The sequence below is a fragment of the Borostomias antarcticus genome (genome assembly GCF_949987555.1).
Source record: "Borostomias antarcticus genome assembly, chromosome: 10".
In the NCBI taxonomy this organism is placed as follows: Eukaryota; Metazoa; Chordata; class Actinopteri; order Stomiiformes; family Stomiidae; genus Borostomias; species Borostomias antarcticus.
Genome location: NC_140243.1, coordinates 15,156,756 through 15,181,498, shown reverse-complemented (window position 1 = coordinate 15,181,498; position 24,743 = coordinate 15,156,756). Strand labels below are relative to the sequence as shown.

Sequence of the window (24,743 nt, the reverse complement as noted above, 5' to 3'; positions counted from 1 at the left end):
TGGATCTACAGCATAGCTCCTGATCTAAACACACCACAGATGAGCACTGGTAAATACAAGTAGTTGTTATTTCCTTTCACAGCAAAAGGAATGCAATGCATGGTGTTCTCTCTTCTTTGTTAGTTAACCCTGTCAATGGATGGTTGCTGACATACTTGCTAGCTAGAGTATTATTCTACGAAACGAATCCAGGCGATTTGCTTACAACGTACCAATTGCATTAGAAACGGAACCAAGCATGTCACGCGGGAATCAGTCAGCAAGCCTAGCCTTTTATGTACAGTAGCTAATACAGCCAACGTGGGTGTGATACGGACCGAAGTCTGAGTGACGTGGAAGCAACTTCTGAGACATGATGTCATTCGAGTTTTAGGGGGGGGGTTTCTATCGCTGAAATAACATTTTGTTTGGTGAAGCAATCGCAGGATCTTAAGTATCTACAGTAGTGTACAAGATAATCTGTTATGTATAATTTATTCACATATTGATAGCTTGTGATTTATTTAAATCAGACCTCACGAGTATGTAAACTTGCACCGAGCTAGCCCCTCCCTCTGTTATCACAAAGCCCCAGCTGCCAATGTCAGTAAAGCTCCAGATCGCCAGATTACTGTATGAAACGTGGGCAATATCTGACTTCAAGTTGCACTGGTATGCCAAGTGTGTGAACCTGAACAGAAACTGTGAGGCAGGGCGAGGGCCACACCTGTCCTGTAAACATTGCAATGTGGAACACACACCCTCATTGTAATGTAGGCCTAGTGTTTGGAATAATTAAATAAATCATACGTTTACATGGTAAGTATTCTGAAACAATTAGACTACCGTATGTCTACAATAAATTAATTTAAAAGCCTACAAGGTATTTCAAGCTAGTGCTACACAAATATTTTGCATTATAATACCGGAACAATGAACGATTAGGTTACAGCAACATTTGAATGTGCAATAATATGTAAAATCCTTACTATAACATTACTACCGCCTCAAACTGTCCGAACTGTCTCTTTGCTGTCCAACTGCCTGTCTGTCTCTCTGCTACGTTGTGTTCTCTGTACGAAGGGTCGGCCTGATGTTTAGCTCATCTGTCTCATATCTCGGTCCCTTTCCCAGCTGCCCAGGGCGAGGAGGAAGAGGAGGGGAGGATGCTGAAGGGCCTGTCTGTGTCCGACAGCGAGGGCCCCTCGTCGTTTGCCCCCCTGGTGGTAGTGGAGCTGGCCCCGGACGCCAAGGAGGAGGCCATCTCATGGCTGCTCACCAGGATCAGGGATGGCCAGCGAAACGGAGGTACTCTATTCTACAGTGCTCTATACTGCAGCATTCTACTGTACTCTGTTGTACTCTGTATTCTACCGCATTCTACAGTGTACTGTACTGCACTCTGTCCCACTACACTACTGGCTTTACCAAACCAGGAAAGTCAGTAGTGATTTGGAACTTATAGGCCCTCTGCTGTTGAGCACGAGATACAGAATACATTGCTCGTAAAGTAAATCTGTTGATATTATTATATTCTATTGGTATTCTATTGTGTATTAGATTTTTACCTTTTTTTATTCTACCTTCCTCTCTCTACCCTACAGGTACCCCTGCATATCTCGACCTGCCCTTCCCCTACGCTAGCACACCTACTCCTCTACACTCTATAGATTTGTATTCTTTTTTGTTTGTGTATTCTATTCAACCCTCCATCTTCATGCCTGCCCCACGCGCTGCTCTTTATTCAGGGGCTGAGTTGCTGGTGCAGCAGCTGAGCCCAGGTGCCGAGGGAGAGGAGAAGGAGAATCCCAACGTGTTCGTTGTGGGGGCGCGGTGGGAGAGGCTTCTGTCCGGGGCCGAGGACGTGGGCCTCTTCAGAGAGTTCAACGACGGCTCCATGAGAGGCTTCACCTGCGCTAACAAACACAACTTCAAAGACTTCCAAGGTAGGGTGCAAGTATACTAGGTAAGTATACAACATGTAGTATGGTATCGTAGTGTTCAGAATGCATTTATTTAGTGCTTTATTTAGACAGGTTAAGACTGATTCGTACTGTTTGCAGACACTGTAAAACCTGAGTGCGCCTCACATACTTCCCTCTGTGTCTGTGATGCATTTTAATTGAACCAGATACACATTTTTGCATATTTTTGATACACAAACACAGCAAGCTGCCATTTTCTGTGCCTGCATCACAGACCTTCCCTTGAGTACACTGTGTACTCCAAGCCTTAGTCACAAAGATATCTGTCCCAAGGTGGTTGGGTAACTGTGTTATTATTAGTGTGTTGAGGAGTGTGTTTCTCTGTGTGGTGAAGGTGATGGCGATGGGTTCCTCAGCATGGCAGAGTGCCAGTACATCATCAAACACGAACTGGACACCCTGCGAGCTAAAGAGGAGACCCACATTCCTGGTTATCCTAAAATGAAACTCTACCCTGGGAAGTCCATCAGTGAGTCTTTCATTTTCATTTTTGTCTCTTTGTGTGTGTGTGTGTGTGTGTGTGTGTGTGTACGTATGTGTGTGTGTGTGTGTGTGTGCGCGTGTGTGTGTGTGTGTGTCTCTCTCTCTCTTCCTCTCAATCTTTTTCTCTCTCTCCCTTTTTGTCTATCTCAGTTACTTATCTTAAAACCCTCACTCCTATAAAATTCCCCAGTATTAGCAGCTGTATTTCTGTATGCAGTCATTCACAATGTGTACTGATTGCTGTTTGCAGCATAAGGGCAATCAATATGCAAATGTGGAGGGGGGTTATAATGAAACATTCAGCTGAACTAATGTACTTTTTGAGCAGATAAGAAGCTACTTACAGTCCGTGTCGTAATGAAAGATGAAGTAATTTATTTTACATATATACAGTATGTATTTGAACCACCATTGGACTCCAACCACATTCAGAATGCCTTTTGTTTCCAAAAAACGGCCTCTCTTTTGTTGAGAGGAAAAGAACACTGCTGCCTCTGAAAAAACACTATTCCCTCGCCACTCGAGTAGACGGCGTTCTCTATTCATTTACAGCCCCTTAACAACTTAACAAGGCCTATTCCAAAAGGGGATTACGTATGAATAGAACCTTGTTCTACCTTTATGTAACATATGAGTGGATTCTTTCTCTGTTCTCCTCAGTCCGCAGGCTCCAGTCCAAGGGGATTCTTTACCAGGTCTTCCCTCTCCATGAGAAGGAGGAGCTGAAGAGGTTGTCCTTCTCCTGGTACAGAAAGATCAAGCTGTCCTTCCAGCCACTTGGTAAGCTGGGGAGGAAGTGATGTCATATGGCCTCGTGGTCAGGATTTTCTTCAAACCTTTAAATAAGCAGCCAGAACTGCGCTTTGATATGTGAAACAACATTGTGTTCTTTGTGAAACACAAAAGAACAACATAACAGGATGGTTAGACCTGTATATTACAACTCCATGATACACACAATGCATTCATGTTAAATGTGTGTGTGTGTGTGTGTGTGTGTGTGTGTGTGTGTGTGTGTGTGTGTGTGTGTGCGCGTGTGCGTGTGCGTGTGTGTGTGTGTGTGGAGCGGCTGTAGTTCATGTGAATGTGTGTGTGAATGGGTGAATGAGAGAACTTCATTGTAAAGCGCTTTGGATAAAAGCGCTATATACTGTAAGCGCAGTCCATTTAGCGTCACCATTTACCATTTTGCCCGCGTCTGCATGCGCGCTCATCCCCCCCAGACGACATCCGCCACTACTTCGGCGAGGGCCTGTCCCTCTACTTCGGCTTCCTGGAATACTTCACGATGGCCCTGCTGCCCATGGCGCTGGTCGGCGTCCCCTACTACCTGTTCGACTGGGAGGACTACGACAAGTACGTGGTGTTCGCCGTCTTCAACCTGGTCTGGAGCACCGTGCTGCTGGAGTTGTGGAAGAGACGCAGCGCCTCGCTGGCCTACGGCTGGGGCACGCTCAGCAGGAAGAAGGCCTTCGAGGAGCCCCGGCCCGGCTTCCACGGCACGCTGGGCCTCAACGCGGTGACGGGCCGCGAGGAGCCGCTCTACCCCAACGCCAAGCGGCAGCTGAGGATCTACCTGGTGTCGCTGCCCTTCGTGCTGCTCTGCCTCTACCTCTCCCTCTACGTCATGATGGTCTACTTCCAGGCCGAGGGCTGGGCGCTGGCCGTCCACCACGAGGACCCGGGCTTCTGGACGGCCGCGCTGGTCTTCATCCCCAGCGTGGTCTACGCCCTGGTCATCGAGGTCATGAACCTGGTGTACCGCTACGCCGCCGAGTTCCTCACCGAGTGGGGTGAGTCGCCGGCCGGGGGGGGGGGGGGGGCGGGGGCGGGGGCGGACTGCGGCGGGGGTCAAATCAGAGTCCGTTTATTGCCAGGTAGTTTACAGCTGCTGGACTAGGAATTTGATTCGGTATGTTGTAAACTACCTAGCAATTCTGATTCTGATACAGAGATAGTGAGATATTTGATAGGAATGCTATTATTATCAAATATCACTATAAAATACTTAAATTGGCCCAATCTTGCTGGAACACTCCTACAGTATGAGCACTCTGCTGGGGAAGTATTACTGATATTGAGATATGTTCATGATTTCTCAAAAGAGGAGATCGTTTTTCAAGTGTTTTCTCCTCTTCAGGGGAGAACATTCAGGTATTGTTTGAGAGTTTGTTCATTGCTCTGCACCAGCGAGTGGGGTGCTGTAGGTGCATTCAAATTTGCACTTTGGGAGTGTTTAGGTTTGGAGTGGGGATGAGTGGAGGACGACTGGTGACTTGAGCACATCAACATCATAATGACGTTATTAACTGTTGCCAACTTGGCGACTTTGTCGCTATATCTGGTGACTTTCCAGACTCCCTTGGCAACTTAGTCAACAGCGGCTAGCGACAAATCTAGCGAGTTTTTCTGGTCATTTGGGGAATGATTGTGTTGACAAAGCTCTGCAAAAGCATCTAACATCCTGTTCTGCGGTTAACCTTACAAGCGAGCTCACGAGAGCCGAGTAGGCCTACAGCGAGGGCTGTCATCTCCTCGCCACTCACACTCACGCTGCCAGACTGACTAGATAGCAGCCCCGCAGCAATGAAAATAGTTTGTTGTAGGTCTACATTCATTAGGCCACTGCATAAATGTAAAATGAAGAAAGAGGAAAAAAAGCCAACGTTATAGTTATACTGTATGGCAACAAAAAAACATGTTTGTAAATACGTAAGTAGCTAGTTTGTTTACTACCTGTTTTTCCTCTTTCCGAATTGCATATTATGCAAATTAGTTGAGTATGTCATCTACTATATACAGCAACACTGTATTAACAACACAGTAGATTCCTACATTCTGAAGTTATATCGTTCCTTGCCACGTAGAAAACCACAGACTGGAATCGACATATCAAAATCACCTGGTTCTTAAAGTGTTGGTGGTAAGTTATAAACCTTTTTTAAACATTTTTTTCTTTTTTTCTTTCACATTAACATGACAGTATGCTCTGCAGCTGTTTTAACTCTCTCCTCTCCGCAGTTCAACTTCTTCAACTGCTTTGCCTCGCTGTTCTACATTGCCTTTGTGATGCAGGACATGGTGCTGCTCAGACAGGTGGGTCCGTAAAGACCCTGTCTACAGGGTTAAGCCTACTTAATACGCAAGGTACGCAACACTGATACGCAAAATGGAGGTTTAGCATACTTGTTGCATCGGAAATATTCACAGGTGTGCTTCTAATTCAAACACAATACAAGTACTGTATGTAAAACAGGCACTCGTTTACTAATATATGTGTACACCATAAGTCATTCACTGCATCAGATGAGTCAACTGATTTCTGAGTACATTACATTACAGTTATTTAGCAGACACTTTTATCCAAAGCAACTAACAATAAGTGCATCTCCTTTCTAAACAAGCAACTAAGAGCATAATCTAGTGCTAAAGCCAAAGTGCAAGACTGGCAAACTATGAATACAATAGGTGGAGGATCCTGGTAGTACTTCTTGAAGAGGTGTGTACTTGTTTGAAATTGAAATGTGTCTTATGGCCTATGGCTCTAACCTTGAGGTTACCACTCACTCACTCACTCACTCACTCACTCACTCACTCACTCACTCACTCACTCACTCACTCACTCACTCACTCACTCACTCACTCACTCACTCACTCACTCACTCACTCACTCACTCACTCACTCACTCACTCACTCACTCACTCACTCATCCATCCACCCATCAAACCAAGTGTCTTGTGTGTGTTGCAGAGCCTGGCAACTCTGCTCATCACGTCCCAGATCCTGAACCAGATAATGGAGGCCTTCCTGCCCTACTGGCTCCAGAGGCGACGCAACAAGCAGATGCACCGCAGGGTGAAGAAGAGGACGACCATGGCCAGCAAGGAGCTGCCCCTGACCCAGCAGGTCAGGCTGGAGGCCAACATGAGCACCTACCTGGTGAGTCAGAGGGATGGGGGACAAGCCACACCAGACACGACTAAGCCACTAACCCGGCACAGACATGGCTTTTTAGGTAGCCTAACATTTACTGGAGGCGGTCTTCCAAGGTGACTGAATGATTGTACGGCGATCGAATTGTCTTTCAGTACAAAACACGGTCCCGGTTTCAACTAAACCTAAAAAATGCTAGTGTTGCAAATAACAAACAAGTGTCATACTCAATAAGCATAAAAGTTAACCTCACTGTGTGTGTGTGTGTGTGTGTGTGTGTGTGTGTGTGTGTGTGTGTACGCGTGTGTCAGGGGACGTTCGATGACTACCTGGAGCTCTTCCTGTTGTTTGGCTACGTCAGCCTCTTCTCCTGCGTGTATCCCCTGGCGGCCGTGCTGGTGGTGCTCAACAACGCCACCGAGTTCTACTCCGACGCCCTCAAGATGAGCCAGGTGTTCAAACGACCTTTCTCCGAGCCGGCCGCCAACATCGGAGTGTGGCAGGTGGGTCCCTGTTGTCGCCAATGACATTTCGATGTCATACAGCTAGATTTCTACCCCCCTGTTCTGGTTTAGCTCAGTGTAATATTGCGGTTGCCGTGAAACTGAGCATGATTCACTGATTCACGTCTCTATCTCTGACCCCCCCCCCCCCTCCTCCCTCCAGCTTGCCTTCGAAGCCATGAGTGTGATCGCCGTGGTGACCAACTGTGCCCTGATCGGCATGTCTCCTCAGGTCAAGGCCTACTTCCCCGACGCCGACACCCAGCTCATACTCTGGGTGGTGGCTATCGAGGTAGACACACGCACACACACACATTCACCTGAGCCTGCTGGTTTAGTACTGTTGTACAAGTTAGCCAGACCATACAGCAGGTGGCACTAGAGAGTCACAGATAGATCTCTGTAGCCCTGCCTGCTACAATGTAAGAGGAGGAAGAGGAGGAGGAGGAGAAAGAGGAGGAGGTTCATGGTGATTATAACATAATGGTGATGATGAGGATAAGGATGGTGACGATGGTGATGAGGATGGTGATGATGAGGACGATGAGGTTGATGAGGAGGAGAAAGAGGATGATGATGGTCGGTAGGGGTCAGTCTTGTGGACGGTGGCTAGGTCAGCAGATAGCACAAGTGGAGGGAGCAGGAAGAAGCATTATTAGCTTGGGGTAGCCTTTATGACTATCCTCTATTTATGGGAGCTTTCTAGCCTCAGAATGAATTCAAAACAAAATAAATTCGTATGAAAATGCATATATGTAAGTGTTTGTTGTGCTGTGCTAACTGGCTCCCAGGGCACTATGCCAGCGGATGCTGCATCTGAACCGCAGTTGATCTGAAACTAGGCCATATCGATTCTGCTGCATGTTTGATTGAATATCTGATTATGCACAGACCTACAGTACAGCAGAACTGTCTCACTCTCACACCTACTCTGTGTTCAGACCTACAGCAGAACTAGCGCACTACCACACACACACACACACACACACACACACACACACACACACACACACTCCCTGTCAGGGTTGGGGTCATTGCCTTTCAAGTCAGTTCAGGAAATGCGATTCATTTCAAATGCAAATAGCTTCCCCGAATCAATCTTCCAAAATCATTTCAGATTAACTCTTGGGGACAGAATTGACCCCGACCCTGCTTCCAGCCTACATTAATTAATGATAAACTAATAATAATTAATTATTAACAGGGCATAGATAGAGCTCTGGTCACAGCTTAGTGGAGTCTTTCTCTGTATGTGCCTGACTGACTTACTGTCATCCACCTCACCACAGTGCATACACACTCCCTCAGCTGGGGCTGTGTGTGTGTGTGTGTGTGTGTGTGTGTGTGTGTGTGTGTGTGTGTGTGCGTGTGTGTGTGCGTGCGTGCGTGCGTGTGTGTGCACGTGCGTGCGTGTGTTTGAGAAAGACAGGTCGATAGACAACGAGTAAGATGAAACAGAGATAGATAATGAAAACGAGGAACAAAGAGAGGATTGTGTGTGGAGAGAGAGAAAGAGAGAGAGAATGAGAGAGAGAGAGAATGAGAGAAAGCAAGCGACCTGAGAAATAGACAGTGAGATGGAGAGAGGAACAGAGGGAGGGGCAGAGTGGTGTGTGATCTGAACCTGCCTCACTGATCGTACCAAGGCACATTTCTCCCTGCTGCTAAACAGCCAACACACACACACACACACACACACACACTAGCGTCCAGCTCTGCTGCTAGCCCGCTGTCTGCATCTGCCTTGCTGCAGGCCACCACAGACTTGGAAGGAGAGCGAGAGGAGATGCTCAGTATGCAGAGGCTAACTAGACGCACGCGCGCACACACACACACACACACACACACACACACACACACACACACACACACCTCCTAGCCCATTATGTGAGAATGATACAGGGACTATCATCTATACAGTCAGTTTGATTCAATTCACTGCAAGCATTGAATTGCATTGAAAAAGGAAAAGAGGGCCCTATCTCTCCCTCTCTCTTTATTTCTATTTATTCTCTCTCTTTCTCTCCATCTTTTTTTCTCTCTCTCTCTCTCCCTCTCTCGCTCTCTCTCCCTCTCTTGCTCTCTCTCTCCTTCTCTCGCTCTCTCCCGGCTCCCGCTCTGTGTTCATCCTGCAATGATACCTGGGTAATTGCTGTACTGGCTATGAGACATGCTTGGCCAAGCAGTAACCAGGCAACAGGCCAGCCACCCAGACACAGACATGCACAGAGGAAAAGCTGGAATCAAAGCTGATTGAAAAAAACTTTAATGACAGGTAAAGTGTATTAAATTCAGTAAACAACAAAAAAAGGTTTTGAATTTCAATTCACCTCTGATTGTAGTGGATGCCAAACCCTCATCTAAAGACCTAGCTCTAAAGACCTAGCACGTTCTCATACAAAATGGGAAATCTGGTGTGTAAATCTACTGTCCCTGTAATAATCCTTACAGACACCAACATTTGGGTATTAAAACGACTGTAAAAATGCAGAAAAGTCTACACTTCCATCTGTGTTTTGTCCCTTTCTCCAAGGTTATTTTCGTTAGCGAATCAGAGAGCAATCCCATTACGCTGGTCTGCAGATAATCAGATTTGAATCCAGCAGGCCTTGCCTTGCCTTGCCTTGACTTCCTCTGCTCTGCTAAACTCTGCTCGGATCTACTATACTCTGCTACTTTACTCTGATCTACTCTGCTATTCTCTACTCTGATCCACACAACTCTACTCTGATCTCCTCTACTCTAGTCTCGCATAGCCAGACCTATCTCCACACTTCGTTTACGCTGTGCCAGCGCCGGAGACAGGTCTGGCTGGACATATTACCATTCTGCAATAGGGGGGGAAAAAACGCAGTATTTCTTTAAACCGATCACAGTCGTCTTGGGGCGGAGCCAGCCCTGGACGCAGCGACGGTGCTCTTGCAAAATAGTCTGGATCGAATCTGATTGGTGCCGAGAGAATCTCTCGGCCCGAATCAGATTAATTTGCGTCACCAGTCTCGCCACTGATTGGGCAGTGTGACAACGAATGACAAGGTTTATTGCCAAAACCTACATCCGTTGAGTCAGACTACCTCTACTCTGATCCACACAACTCTACTCTGCTATACTCTAATTTACTCTGCTCTGATCTACTCTACTCCTCTATACTTTAGTCTACTCTACTCTGCTATACTCTGATCTATTCTGCTATACTCTGATCTATTCTGCTATACTCTGATCTATTCTGCTATACTCTGATCTATTCTGCTATACTCTGATCTATTCTGCTATACTCTGATCTACTCTGCTATACTCTGATCTATTCTGCTATACTCTGATCTATTCTGCTATACTCTGATCTATTCTGCTATACTCTGATCTACTCTTCTATACTCTGCTCTGATCTACAGTACTCTACACTGATCTACTCTGCTCTATATACTGCTCTATACTCTGCTCTGTTCTATACACTGCCCTATACGCTGCTCTGTTCTACTCTATACACTTCTCTATACTTTCTGCTCTTCTTCCCCTCTCTGGCTAGTTTAGAAGCTGACAGTATTGATAGATCTAAAACATTGATAGACCACAGCTGGCTTGTATTGTTCCGGTCATAACAATATTCCTCCCTATCACACACACACGCGCGCGCGCACATGCACAAACAGTAACACATAGTCACACATAAACACACACACTGCTTCTGTTTGGCTCAGGGGAAATCAGCCATTGTCCTCTAAAATAAAACCTTTTGTGCCCCTGCCAGGGTTTAGATCCAGTGTTTGTTCATCTGGTGTGTGTGTGTGTGTGTGTGTGAGCCTGCGTGTGTGCGTGTGTGTGTGTGTGTGTGTGTGTGTGTTAGCTGTGCTTCTGTCTGTTTTGGCACAATGCCAGTGGGCTGGTCTGTTGGAATAGCAGTAGACAGGCCAGTGTGTGTTTCTACAGGGTAGTACAAAACTCTGACAGGTTGCATGCCAATTGCACACACATCCAAAACACGTATACACACGCACACACACTCAAGCTTCCTGCCCCCAATCCATTACTTGTTCTTCTCACTAATACCAATACTTTGTCCTGTCAGGCTCCCCCTACCCAAGCTGTAGTCATAAACACCTTGTTTTGTGTTCCTCCTCCCAGATCAGTTCATCTGTTTGTGTGTGTGTGTGCATGCGTGTGTGTGTGTGTGTGTGTGTGTGTGTGTGTGTGTGCGCGCACGTCAGCCATGTAGTGTAGCTCCCTGCTACCTAGTTACCCCCTAGGGTGTGGTCTCAGAGGAATCACATTACACGGTGGCTGCCTACAGCGATCAATACTCCCAGTGATGGGATAGAGTCTAGAGCGCCCAGAATGAATCCTTTCATGATTCATGATTCTAAGTTCTGTCGCTTCCCTGCCGTCTGATAATGAATCCTCTGGCTTATGTTAGCCTGTGTTCTGTGCAGGAGTGCAGCTAGTAATGAATAGTAGTGTTGGTCTGTGTGTCATAGTATTACTAGACTCCTGGGTGCTCTGATTAAAACACACGGTATGAATGTGCATGTATGAATGATTATGTATCATTCTCACTCTGCCTTAATCACCAATTTGCAAATGTGTTAATGATGAAAAACAACAAAGTCCAACAAACGGCTTCCTTTGAGGCTAGATCCACTCTCTGTCATTCACATCAATTAGAAACGGCAAGAGGTAGAATCAACAATTCCGTTCATGCCGTTTTCCAGAATAAAATTAACGGAATCACTCTTGATCAATTTGGAATCAAAGTGGATTGAAATGCTAATTTTGCAATTAAACATGTACCGCAGTCATGGCAACAGTCACTCTGGCTGAATAGTGAGCAGAAATTACAGTGCCGATACCGAGGTCCTCACCAATCAGCTAAAAGCCGATGTTTATAGTGGCATTTCAATCAGCATGACAACCACAATGCTGAAGCAAGTAGTTCTGCTTACGCTTAGTTGCTCCTCATTCTGCTGTCCACAGCTGACCAGACAGGAACACCCCTCTCAGAGGTGAAAGCCACTAGTGTTAAAGCTGCTGAGCGTTTGCCGTTTTGTGAATGAGGGCCCACAGTCAGACTGCAGCCTGGTTCTGTAGCCAGCCAGTCATCTAGCTCAGGACCGCTGCTCCGCTGAGGAACACATTCTATAAGAATGATGGATCCCTTCACATCTTGGCTCAGCCAGCAGAATTTGTCATGGCTTAACATGCAGGAGTGGTTTTACTCAGATGAGAAGGCTGGCTTCCTCCCGAGGACTGACGGTAGCAGCAGAGCCCAGGGAGACTGATGGAGAGGTGCAGTGGTTGCTGGCAGGCGTCCAGCTATGGGTACTCACACATAAGAAAAAACGGTGCTATGTACAGTAGAACCATTTGTAACTGTAGAAGAGCCCCCTGTAGAAATGTTCCTTTTTTTCCAGGCAAATCTAATTCTCTTGGGATCGAAACAGCACTGTACGGTCATGAAAAGGGTTCTATCTGGGTTCTATCCATCTTTTAAGAGAGTTCTTCTACAGTATTGTTATTTTCAGTGTGGAAGACCTCCTATCAACACCTTCACATAGAGAATACAGGTCTCTCAGGTGTTCATATAGAATACAGGTCTCTCAGCTGCTCATATAGAATACAGGTCTCTCAGGTGTTCATATAGAATACAGGTCTCTCAGGTGCTCATATAGAATACAGGTCTCTCAGCTGCTCATATAGAATACAGGTCTCTCAGGTGCTCATATAGAATACAGGTCTCTCAGCTGCTCATATAGAATACAGGTCTCTCAGGTGCTCATATAGAATACAGGTCTCTCAGGTGTTCATATAGAATACAGGTCTCTCAGCTGCTCATATAGAATACAGGTCTGTGTATTCTCCCCTTCTCCCTGGCCAGAGCTAATATCCCACCCACCAGGTTTGGGGAGGTGGAAGCCCTTGTGCATCTCTGTTCAGTTCCTGTCGATCCAGTCTTATCGGAAAGTGTGAGAAACCAACCTGAGGTGTTTCTCAGAAGCCTGAGAAATTCTGAGCGTAGTAGAGATTAGTTCTGAGAACAACCTCCGTCAATATGGTCAGTGATGCTGGTAGTTAGTGGTTGTATTTCTGCTAACGGTTTCCTTTTCTGTTTGAGTCATTCTGCTGTTGTGGAACCGATGTCTTTACCGGTGAGCTCAGCAAACAGGGGGAACGTACAGTATAAGGGGAACACAGGGAGGAGGTGTACAGTACAGGTTACCTTAGAAGCTATAATACACGACTCTACCAAAGACCATTTTGTGTAATTGGGCGTATACTGTAACAATGAATTAGAACTCTGTCACAGTAGCAGGGAAAAGAGACAGACCCTCACACTCTGTTACCCCTCTGCAGAACCAGGCGGCCTTCATACTCTCTCTTGTCCCTGCGTTGTAGCACCTGCTCCTGGCCTTCAAGTTCATCCTGACCTTCGTCATCCCAGACGTCCCCAAACACATCCAGATCAAACTGTCCCGGCTGGAGTTTGAATCCCTGGAGGCCCTCAAGAAAAAGGTACGGCTGTCACTGTGTGTGTGTGTGTGTGTGTGTGTGTGTGTGTGTGTGTGTGTGTGTGTGTGTGTGTGTGTGTGTGTGTGTGTGTGTGTGTGTGTGTGTATGTGTGTATGTGTGTGTGTGTGCGTGTGCGTGTGTGCTCATTGTGCAGTATAAACTAGGCTGAACCCCTTACAATTATTTAGGCAGTTACTCACCTTGCACATAGCTTAGAAATAGGTCACTGACACGCACAAAAAAGGCGCGCACACACACACACACACACACACACACACACACACACACACACACACACACACATACATGCACACACACTGATTTCCTGCCTAACAGGACAGAAATAGGTCTTTTCACTTGTCCTTTCTGTCAGTTTAAAGTGCTATCTATCTATCTACCCCTATTTCTGCCTTTGCCCAACCCCCTCACGGTTTGCTCCCCTGAGGGGATGTGGAGCACTTATAGCTTCTACATCAGGAATTTAATCTACCGATTTCAACCACTAGGGGCAAACACAAGCCAGATTTACTACTAAAGCATCACTTTTGCAACAATCCTCCTCCGAGATCATCTCAGGGGAGGGGCAGTGTGGGGAGCGGGCTGTATTGTAGGTGTGGACGGCATGGCTCTGCCTGAATAGATTCGGCAAAGGCAGAAATTGGGGTAGATACTTGCACTTTGAGTAATGTCCAGCCCCGGAGTACAGTATAACCAGCCTGTAGTAGCAGCTATTTATGGGCTGTGTGGTTGAGAGGCAGCGTTTAGAAGGCATCAGCAGAAGAAGAGAGCCCTGCAGCATGTCTTTAACGACCTCAGTGTTCTGTATGCATGTGAGACTCACTGCGCCTCCCCTCGCGCTCTAGTTAATATAAATGATGGGTGTGTAGGTAACAGTATTGATATGACAGTCCTGTCCCGGGGCATTATAGACATTAGCGCTCCAGGCTCTAGAGCCATTTCCTGGGAGGGGCGGGGGACGGCTGAGTGCTTCACTAATTAGCCTGGCCTATCGTCTCTCAGCAGAGGGGCGGGAGGGAAGACATACTTCATTTTGATAGGTGTTTCTGTAGCCCGTGTCAGCGAGGGGTGAACCCGGGCAGGGTGGACTTAAACAGGGCTGATGTGTGATTTTCTTGGTCTGTGCAGAGCCAGGGTCCAGGCCGGTAAGTTGATGTGGCTCAGAGCCACGGTGTGGAGTCTTGATGGCGGTAGTCTGCGAGAATGATACTCATACATAACACACAGACACATACTACCTAATGATGCTTTGTAATACCTGGGTCAAATGGTATTTGAAATCCATACAGTATACTTTGAGTGTTAGTCTGTCCAGAGTGTCAGGTGTCAATCATTAAAGCACAGGTACGTACAGTATTTGAAAGGATTTCAAATAGTATTTTGACACAGGTGTGGCTGTAATAACTTTTGAACAGGTACATTACCCACTAAATATCACTTCACTGTACTCAATGCCTGTGGATGTGTTTGTGTAATAGCCATGGGTATTGCCTTGCTAGATTGTGCCAAAGTATTGTGGTGTGGTTCATCTGTCAGGCTACCTTTCATAAAATATAATACCTTTCAATTGTGCCGTAGTGTTGCCCAAGGGTTGTGGTGTGGTTCATCTGTCTGGCTACCTTTGAAATAGGTACTAGTCTATACTACTAATAACCCACCCATCAACTGCTGTCATGGTACCATTACTCACTCCTTCCGGTTCTTGCTAACTTTACCCCCCTTACTGTTCAGTGGAATACCCTACTCTTCCCCCCCAGCCTGGCTTTTCCCTCCCCAATATTACTCTTGTCATGAATTCCTGCCTTTCAATAAAAACCTCCGGTTATCCACTAATGCACAAATCTCTCCACCCGTTCTGCTGATGTTCTCCGTCACCGCCGATATCTCCATCGCGGTCCCAAACATACCCACCATCAAAACTTCCCCACCAACTCCGACATCCAAACTCTACCACGGTCCCCCCCCCCACCCCCTCCCACCACACCTCGCACTGCTAACCTGGATATCCTCAGACCTCTCCAGCACACCTCCTCTACACCTCCCTCTCATTCGACCAACTTTGCCCTCCCCAATACGTGATCAATAAATAATAAAGCTCCCATCCTATATGAACTGGTCTTGGACAATTCACTCGGTTTCCTTCTGCTCAATGAAACCTGGCAGCAACCTGATGACTTCTTCTCCATTAATCAAGCAACCCCCCCCCCCCGCCTAGTTTTAGTTACACCAGCAAGCCCCGTCCCTCTCGTCGGTCGCAGAGGAGGTTTTGCTGTTTTATTTAATCAGAATTTCAAGACCACAGAACTCACTCACTCATTCTCCCCAACGTCTCATCATTCGAATCCTTTGCATTTAAAGCCTGTTGCTCAACCACTGTCATCCTGCAGTAATGTACCAGCCACCCAAATCTCCATTAACTCGTCTTTCCTGTCTGACCTGTCTGAACTTCTCGCCATCCATCCCTCCCCCCCCCCCCCCACTACTGCTGCTCGGTGATTTCAACATACACATTGACTCACCCAACTGTAAGCTGACATCCGAATTCACCACTCTCCTTGACAATCTCAGCCTCACCCAGCACGCCACCTTCCCTACCCATGCTAAAGGCCATGTCCTCGACCTGGTCTGCTCTGTGAATTTGCCAGTAATCAACATCCATCCATCCTTATTCCCCCTGTCTAATCATAACCGCATCCAGTTTACCACTACATTCCCTACCCCATGTCAACAACTCCCAAGAGAAACATTCCGGAACATAAATTAAATCTAACCTGATGTTGTTCTCACCAATAACCTCAACTCCACCCTGGCTGCCGTCCTCAACACACTAGCGCCTTTGAAAACAAAAAACGTCACTTTCAACATCTCTGCACCCCGGTTCACACCTGAGCTCCACACCTGAGCTCAAATTGGAACGGCTCTCCAGGAAAACATTATTCACTGTCCAACTCCAAGCCTACAAACTCCACCTCTCTGCCTACAAAGATGCCCTCACCGCCGCCAAGTCTGTCTATTTCTCCACCATCATCAATGACCCCAGCTATAACTCCCATGCCCTCTTCTTCACTGTGAACAACCTCCTCGAGCCTCGTAACAATGCCGTCCCCACCTCTACACCTGAATAATGCAGCTCATTCCTTAAATTCTTCGCAGACAAAATCACCTCCATCAATAAATCACTGTCCCCTCTGCCTGAGCATCCAGCCCCTACTCCTGCCCATCCCCTCTCGACCCCCCCATGCCACGTCTCCCTGTTAAACAGGGACCAGCTGCCCCCTCCCTCATCACCAAACCCACAACCTGCTCCCTAGACCCCCTCCCCACTCTGAAGACCTGCCTTCCTGTCCTATGCCCCTCCCTCACCTACCTCTTCAACTCCTCACTGTCCCATGGAATTGTCCCCTCCACCTTCAAAACGGCTGCTGCCACCCCAATCCTCAAAAAAACTGGTCTCGATCCAACTACAGGCCAATCTCCAGCCTCCTCTTCCTCTCAAAAACCGTGGAATGCCTCATCACCACACAACTCCAAACCCACTTCAATAACTGTTTGAGCCGCTCCAGTCCGGTTTTCGCGCACTCCACAGCACAGAAACTGCACTAATACTGACTGATAGTCAGTGACCTCCTCACTGCTGCTAAACATCCTCATCCTCCTAGACCTGAGTGCAGCCTTCAACACCGTGAGCCACAACATTCAGACTAGAAGGCCTTGGTGTTGAGGGCACTGCACTCAGCAAGTCCTACCTCACCAACAGATCACACTTCATCTCCCTACTCAAAACACTCGTCTGTCACATCCATCCAGTAACACAAGGAGTTCCTCAAGGCTTAGTTCTCGGCCCCTTCTTTTCATCATCTACATCCTCCCTTTTGGTCAGATTCTCCACCACTTCAAGCTGGATTTTCACGATGACACCCAGATATACCTCAGCACCAAATCCCTCCACAAATCACCCCTCTCTGACATTGAATCCTGCCTCTCTGCAATAAAAGCTTGGATGCAACAAAATTTCCTCAAACTCAACAGTGACAAAACACAACTCCCCATCGGCTCCAATCCCACCCTCAGTAAGATCAACGGCTTCCCACTTACCATTGATGGCACCACAGTCTCCCCCTACTCCCCTGCAGTAACCTTGGCGGGATCCTCGACCCCCATATCTGCCAAATTGCCAAATCCTCCTTTTTCAACCTTTGCAGTATTGCAAAGATCCAACCCACTCTTGCATACCCCGTTGCCGAGAGACTGATCCACACCTTCATTTCCTCCCATCTCGACTATCACGACTCAAGGCATCAGCGCTAGCTCCAGCAATAGACTGGTCCAGAACGCATCCGCCAGACTCCTAACCCACACTAAATCCTGGCACGATATCACCTCAGTCCTAGAAGATCTCCATTGGCTTCCTGTCTTCTGTCAGATCTTCTTCTTCTTCTGTCAAAATCCTGGTCCTCACCTACAAAGCCCTTCATCAATGCTCCCCAACCCCCATATCTCACAGACCTCCTTTCCCCTTACCAACCCTCCCGGTCACTCAGATCTACCTCAGCCTCCCTCCTCTCCACCCCAACGTCCAAATATCACGGCTTGGGGGACAGGGATTTCTCCAGGGTGGGCTCTGGAACTCCCTCCCCCAATTCATCAGGGACTCAGGAGTCCCATTCAATTTTCTAATCCCGCCCCAAGACCTTTGTGTTTGTGTTGTCCTATGCCATGTTTGTGCTACGATTGTCTGTTGTTCGTCTCATTTGGTCCGGGACCTTTGTCGGTACCGATGTTCTGCCCAGATTATCTGGTAATGTCAGGGCTTTACAGATCCAATCCTAAACCACCAGATCTGTTTGCAGACTGATCTGGTAAGGAGAGCTCAGTTTTCCACTGGAGTTTGGAGGTCAGGTTCTAGGAACAGAGCAGGGCGACCGTCTTGGCTGTGCTTCTGAAGCCCCATCTGACTGGATCAATCAGACTGTTTCCATGGGTTCAGCAGTCAGCCAGTGAGCCAGTCAGCCAGCTAGTGAGCCAGGAGCTGAGACATCCATCACAGGAAGGAGACAGTCCTTTGGCATGGGGTGGGAGGTGGGCTGGGAAGAGGGGTGGAGGGGGAGATGGGGGGGGGGGGGGGGGGGCTAGGAAGAGGGGTGGAGGGGGAGATGGGGGGGAGGTGGGCTGGGAAGAGGGGTGGAGGGGAGGTAGGGGGGGGGAGGGCTGGGAAAAGGGGTGGAGGGGGAGATGGGGGGGGGGCGGGTGTTGTGAAGTACTGAGAAGAGCAGGTGTTCGGACAGTGGAAATCCCCTGTATAGTGAGCTACTCTGGCTGCCCTCCACACACGCCCACCACACACACACACACACACACTCTCTCTCTAGGTGACTCTGGGTGCATTTGATATGGCCCACAGTACATTGGTGTGGAGCCCATAGTGTGATGGTTATTATGAAGGGTGAACTTGCTATTAGCACATGGTTGACTGTGATGAAGCCTATAGGCCAGATCCTTATGCATATATACGTGCACATTATGCATATCACAAGAGCTGATTGCATAATTACACAACAAAATGATAGCAATAGTGGTGATAAATGGACTACTGGATTAGCAGGGATAGAATTCAGATTTCACACCAATAGTTTAACCTATTTATTATTTTACAAATGTGCACACACATTGTGGCAGAGTGACTGTCAATTTAAGCAGTGCGGGCCTCACCTCAACATGCAAACAGACTAAATGCCTGTAGCCTACAGTATTCATTATTATATTATGGTTTATTTCTGTTTACTGAATAATATATTCTTGTGACTGGATGACATTCATTCATTGTGACAGCTGACAGCACATGACAGTGCGCCCTCATGTGTGTGTGTGTGTGTGTGTGTGTGTGCGTGTGTGCACGCGCATGTGTGTGTAGCCTGCTACCCTACAGAGCAGTATTGTCAGAAGCCTAGGTGCTGGTGATGACTAAAGCTTTTAAAGCTGTACCGCTGTGGCTTGCTGTTCCATGATCAATACTAACATGTCAAGCTAATGAGCTGGACATGTTCACTGTGGCGCCCAGGAACACCAGAGCATTAGTTCCCACCGCGAGCCTCTGAGGATGGCCTAGGGCCTAGACTGGAGGTTCACTGTGGAAGTACTAGGTATTTTGGTACTATATATACTATGGTTTGGTTCTCTGTCTGTCTGTCTGTCTGTCTGTCTGTCTGTCTGTCTGTCTCTCTCTCTCTCTCTCTCTCTCTCTCTCTCTCTCTCTTTCTTTCTCACACACACACACACACACACACACACAGTTTCCGTCCCTCTTTCACCCTCTCTTTATCCATCTCCCCTCCTCTTCCTCCACGTCGCGTCCATGTGTCTGTCTGACAGACGGGTAACAGCCGTCCTACTATAGCCACGGCCGCGACCGCCGCTGCCTCCTCACAGACGCTCCACCGCGGTCGAGCTCTCTGATATATCAGGATATTATCAGCCCTCTCAGTGTAGGAGGAGCCCGGCTGTCCTAATGGACACGACTACCACGTTCCCTCCAGTAGTTCACGTTAACATTGTTAGAACAGAACGTACCAGGCCTACTCTGTCAGAGCGGAGCCACCAGGAGAGAATAATGCAGGGTCTGGATTGGCAAACAATCACAGAGATTTCCTGACTCACCAGTCTCTGCCCTCCGTTCCCCTTCTGCAGAAGGATGTAAACAGTCAGTGGCTGACGTGTTCCAATCCTCCTGATTGGCTGGCCTTCGGGCAGAATCCGCCACGCTCTATTTCAGAGGGAGGCAGAGCTCCCACTGAATCAACCCCGAACACAGAGCGCCGATGTCAGCAGATCTCTCCCTATTGATCGGGGCTCTGGACTCCTTTAATTGCACGTAACACATTTGAACCCAGAAAGTAATTTGTTGCTGTGGGCTGCAGGCAGTGCAATGAATTGATTAGAATGTAACTCAGAGCCCTGATAGGGGCCTGGGGACTCTGTGATGTACAAAGTCTTATAATATCCAAATAACTCAATCTGGGTGAAAATCTCCAGGTCCTCTCAGGGCTGCAAATCCGCGGCCATACGGAGATGTAATGCTATTTTCCAACCCCTCGCTTCCTCTCTTCAAAGGGCCTAATGTTATTTCAGCAGAGAGGGAGAGAGCCACAGTGTACCATAGAACAGAGGAAGGGAACAGTTCTTCTCAATGTCGTGGTCAGGTTGGATCCTAGGGGCTTTAATAGTTAGTACAATTAGTCTTTGTAAAGGAGGAGGACTGTACTTATTAGGGCCCGAGCACTGGCGGTGCGAGGCCCTATTGAAACTCGAAGGATTATTATTCTCCTTCTCCTTCTCCTTCTCCTTCTTCTCCTTTACTCCAAACAAATGCCTTTTAGGCGGCCTGAACATCGATGAAAACGGATGAAACTTTGCAGATACGTCAGTCCCGGTGAAAAATTTGATAATTCATGGGTGACGGAAATGGGCGTGGCAAAACGGCTCAAGTGCGCCCCCTGGAAAATTTAAAATGGCGAGCCCCACCTTTTAGTTTGATGTAGTCGAACGAAATTCGGTGGGCATATGTAGTTCATCGAGACACACTAAAATGTCTCTTGGAGCTATACCCAACATGCAACAGGAAGTCCGCCATCTTGCTTTTAATGTGCCATTTTGTCCTTGTTTTGACCATTTCCATGCCTCGTACTTCAACGAACTCCTCCTACAGATTTCATCCGATCAACTTCATATCCGGTCAGCTTCATCTTAAGACCTTTGTGATCAAAAGTTATCAAAAAAATTGAGTTTTCACCAAACACCCTTGCCGTGGCGCCCCGCCAAAGTTTGACATTTCGCCATAAAACACGAAGTCCTCATAACTCCTCCATACATTATCCAATTTGTCCGATATATCTCACGCTTCATGACGGTTCTGTCCTGAACACATCTATGTGTCAGTATTGCATCATACTTATAGCGCCACCTATTGGTGAAACAGGAAGTCCTCATAACTCCTCCATACATTATCCAATTCGTCCGATATATCTCACGCTTCATGAAGGTTCTGTCCTGAACACATCTATGTGTCAGTATTGCGTCACACTTATAGCGCCACCTATTGGTAAAACAGGAAGTCCTCATAACTCCTCCATACATTATCCGATTTGTCCGATATATCTCACGCTTCATGACGGTTCTGTCCTGAACACATCTATGTGTCAGTATTGCGTCAAACTTATAGCGCCACCTATTGGTGAAACAGGAAGTCCTCATAACTCCTCCATACATTATCCGATTTGTCCGATTTATCTCACGCTTCATGACGGTTCTGTCCTGAACACATCTATGTGTCAGTATTGCGTCATACTTATAGCGCCACCTATTGGTGAAACAGGAAGTCCTCATAACTCCTGCATACATCATCCGATTTGCACCAAATTGCTGACGCTTCATGAAGGTCACCTTCTGAACACATCTATGCGTCGGTATTGAGTTACACTTACAGCGCCACCTACTGGTGAAACAGGAAGTACTCATAACTCCTACATACATTATCCGATTTACTCCAAATTGCTCATGCTTGATGAAGGTCGCATCTTGAACACATCTGTAGGTCAGTATTGCGTCATACCTACAGCGCCACCTACTGCTTACAGGAAGTCCTCATAACTCCTACATACTTTGTCCGATTTACACAACATTTCTCACGCTTCATCAAGGTACTGTCCTGAACACATCTATGCGTCGGTATTGAGTCACGCTTAGAGCGCCACCTACTGGTGACAGGAAGTTTCTGTCAGTACTGGACACCGAAATAGCACACCCTTTAACGGCACCACACCCCGACCCGCATGGGGTGCGAGGGCCCGCTCACTGCTGCTCGCAGCACTAGTTCTGAATTGATTCTTGATTGATTGATTGATTGATTGATTGATTGATTGAAATCTTCACCCGGTGTTTTCAGAAAATGCTTGAAGCTACGGGGATCTCAAAGACAGTCGGGTGAGGAGGAGAGGAGAGGCCGACCCTGCAGACCCCGAGGAGCCCGGGGGACGGCTCCTCTGCCTGTGGCCTCACCACGGTTTACACCGCCGCTGCCAGAGGAAGGAGCATCATCCACGCAGATTTCATTTTGATACAAACGGTTGCTCGACCTGGTTTTAAACACATTATTTTGCTGTCTTTGGTGGTTCATAGAAATATCAGTTGTTGTTTTGATTTTGTGTGTGTGCGTGTGCGGATGGAGAGGGGGTTAAAGTCCCTCCAGCATCCTTATGACACATTTCAACAAACTAAGGACCATGTTCTCAAAACAGTTAACCCAGCCAGCTTGACTCTTGATAATATATAAAAAACTAAAAGTATTATTTTCGTTGTTTTCTTAATTGCAAAATTAAACACAATCTAGAAATCCTGTTCTGCAAATGTAACCCATGTTAAGGGCTTGACCCCACGTTCAACAAGCTCTCCTCCTTGTGAGGTAGACACGCTGATAGTTGCGCCAACAAGGACGTCCCCCTTGGAGGGACTGTCAGCGCTCCTTTGAGGAGTGAGTTTCACCAGCTACTCCATATTTCACTCGGTTACACAGTCTATTTCAGTTGCAGTGTTAACTGTTTTAACAACATGGAACCCGGTTTGGGGAAATTTGTCAAATTGTTAAGAGAAGAACAGAGTAAATGGTAAAAATGTTAGACATCTTTTCTCACCTTAAGATTCAGCTGTTCTAACAAGAATAATATATGGTTTTGTTAATATACCACTGTTGTGAAACTATACTGTAGCTACAAACCAAATGTTTGATGTGGGTTGTTGCATAGCTTCAATGTAGGGCCTATGAATAGGTATCACTTTTGACGGTTGCATCTTGTAGAACTGACACGTCTGTTGAAGAACTGACACATTTGTAGAACTGACACATTTGGCTGCCTGTAGCTACAGGTGAAGGTGCCATCTTGTCTGCAAATTCAGTATGAGGGGGAGTGAACAACATGAAGAATTCACCTTTCTTTTCGTATTTGGCTTACCTCGTTTGCGAGGTGTGGCTTCAAATGGAGCCATTTATTTTCTCACTGCCTTGGTGGTGTGGGGCGATCATCTCTATAGGAATAGTATCTTTCCAGTATTTAACCACAACAAACCCAATGATTCATCCATGACTGTTCATTGATATGGTTCTTCCACACAAGTATTTATTTGCTTATCAACCACTGACAACACTTTTTTTACAATAGGGTTGCATCAGAGTATCTAAGACTGCTACAGTACTGTATGTAAGATGAACTGCTTTTGATCTGGAGGGAGGGCTCAAGAACTGCGGTGTAATCATGTACTCCTTGATCATTTCAGAGGGTCTCGACTTGATACAGTTGCATGTAAGAAATATATGTTCAGAGTATTATTGGATTCAGAATGATACTGTATAAAATGTAAAGAATTTACATGGTATCACTCAAACCGAACCCTCACCTACAGTTAAAGATCAAAATCATGGTTACCTTAAAGATGGTGGAGCAGAATTCTAGCAGTGCTTGTGCTTAGACTATGTGTACGTTTACCGTAAGAGACAATTTCATAAGTTGTTTGCAACCTTAACAGACTGTGCAAAGACAATGCACTCCTAAAACACAGTGCCTTGAAATGTGATGTGCTATCTGTTATATTTTTGTTTTATATACTCCAGCACTCTGCACTATCATCAGATGCACAGTCAATCTTCTAGAAGGTTCTGGGCAGCATTATTGGAACTACATAAATTTGCCTTTGCTGAAATAAACCAATACGTGGTGATATACTGGCAGATAAGTGTAACTGATTTGTAATGGATGTCTAAATGTTTTAGTCTGTTTTCACCTGTGGTTGAGTTCCCAGTGTGAGGTGCTGCATGTCTGTGATACTGCTGGGAGAGAGAGTAGATTAGAGGACGGGGGTGAGCCATGCTGGTCTTGGTACTAGGGGCTGGTCTAGTGACCAGGCTAGGGCCGGGGACATGGCTAAATGCCAGAAAAAAGGGCCAGGCTAAGGACTGGGACAAGGAGCTAATAGATTATAAGGACATGGGGCTGGGGCCCGGAACTAGGGGCTGGTTCTGGTGTCCCAGAGAGAGAGAGAGAGAGAGACATGCACACACACATGCTCTCGAGGCTGCCTGGTTACTCGAGTGGAGAGACAGGTCGGGTAGCTCATAAATCACAGGAGAACATCTTTCAACAGAGGGCCATGGCCTGGGTGTTAAAACCATATCTCTTTACCCAGGGCATGGTCGGATATCAAGACTCAACGACTGCAGTCAAATCCTGCTCTAGTCACAGTCTAAACTCACTCCATGCTTAGATTGACATGCAATCCATTTCATAGAACTGAAAT

General features: G+C 46.9%; 1 protein-coding gene across 1 annotated transcript; it reads left to right on the top strand.

The window, feature by feature from the left end:
* Positions 1–24,689, top strand: ano10a (anoctamin 10a). The gene is made up of 13 exons (XM_084445154.1): positions 1–49; positions 1,114–1,287; positions 1,728–1,925; positions 2,299–2,433; positions 3,108–3,227; positions 3,671–4,240; positions 5,315–5,370; positions 5,469–5,543; positions 6,199–6,387; positions 6,693–6,884; positions 7,048–7,176; positions 13,272–13,388; positions 22,342–24,689. The coding sequence occupies exons 1-13, from the start codon at positions 40–42 to the stop codon at positions 22,381–22,383; spliced, it is 2,007 nt and encodes a 668-aa protein (XP_084301280.1). The 5' UTR covers positions 1–39; the 3' UTR covers positions 22,384–24,689.
* Positions 24,690–24,743: the final 54 nt, after the last annotated feature.

Excerpts from the sequence above, each read along its gene's own strand:
- ano10a (XM_084445154.1), top strand. Across the intron at positions 3,228-3,670 it reads GCTGTCCTTCCAGCCACTTG|ACGACATCCGCCACTACTTC; the intron begins GTAAGCTGGGGA and ends CATCCCCCCCAG. Across the intron at positions 4,241-5,314 it reads CGAGTTCCTCACCGAGTGGG|AAAACCACAGACTGGAATCG; the intron begins GTGAGTCGCCGG and ends CTTGCCACGTAG.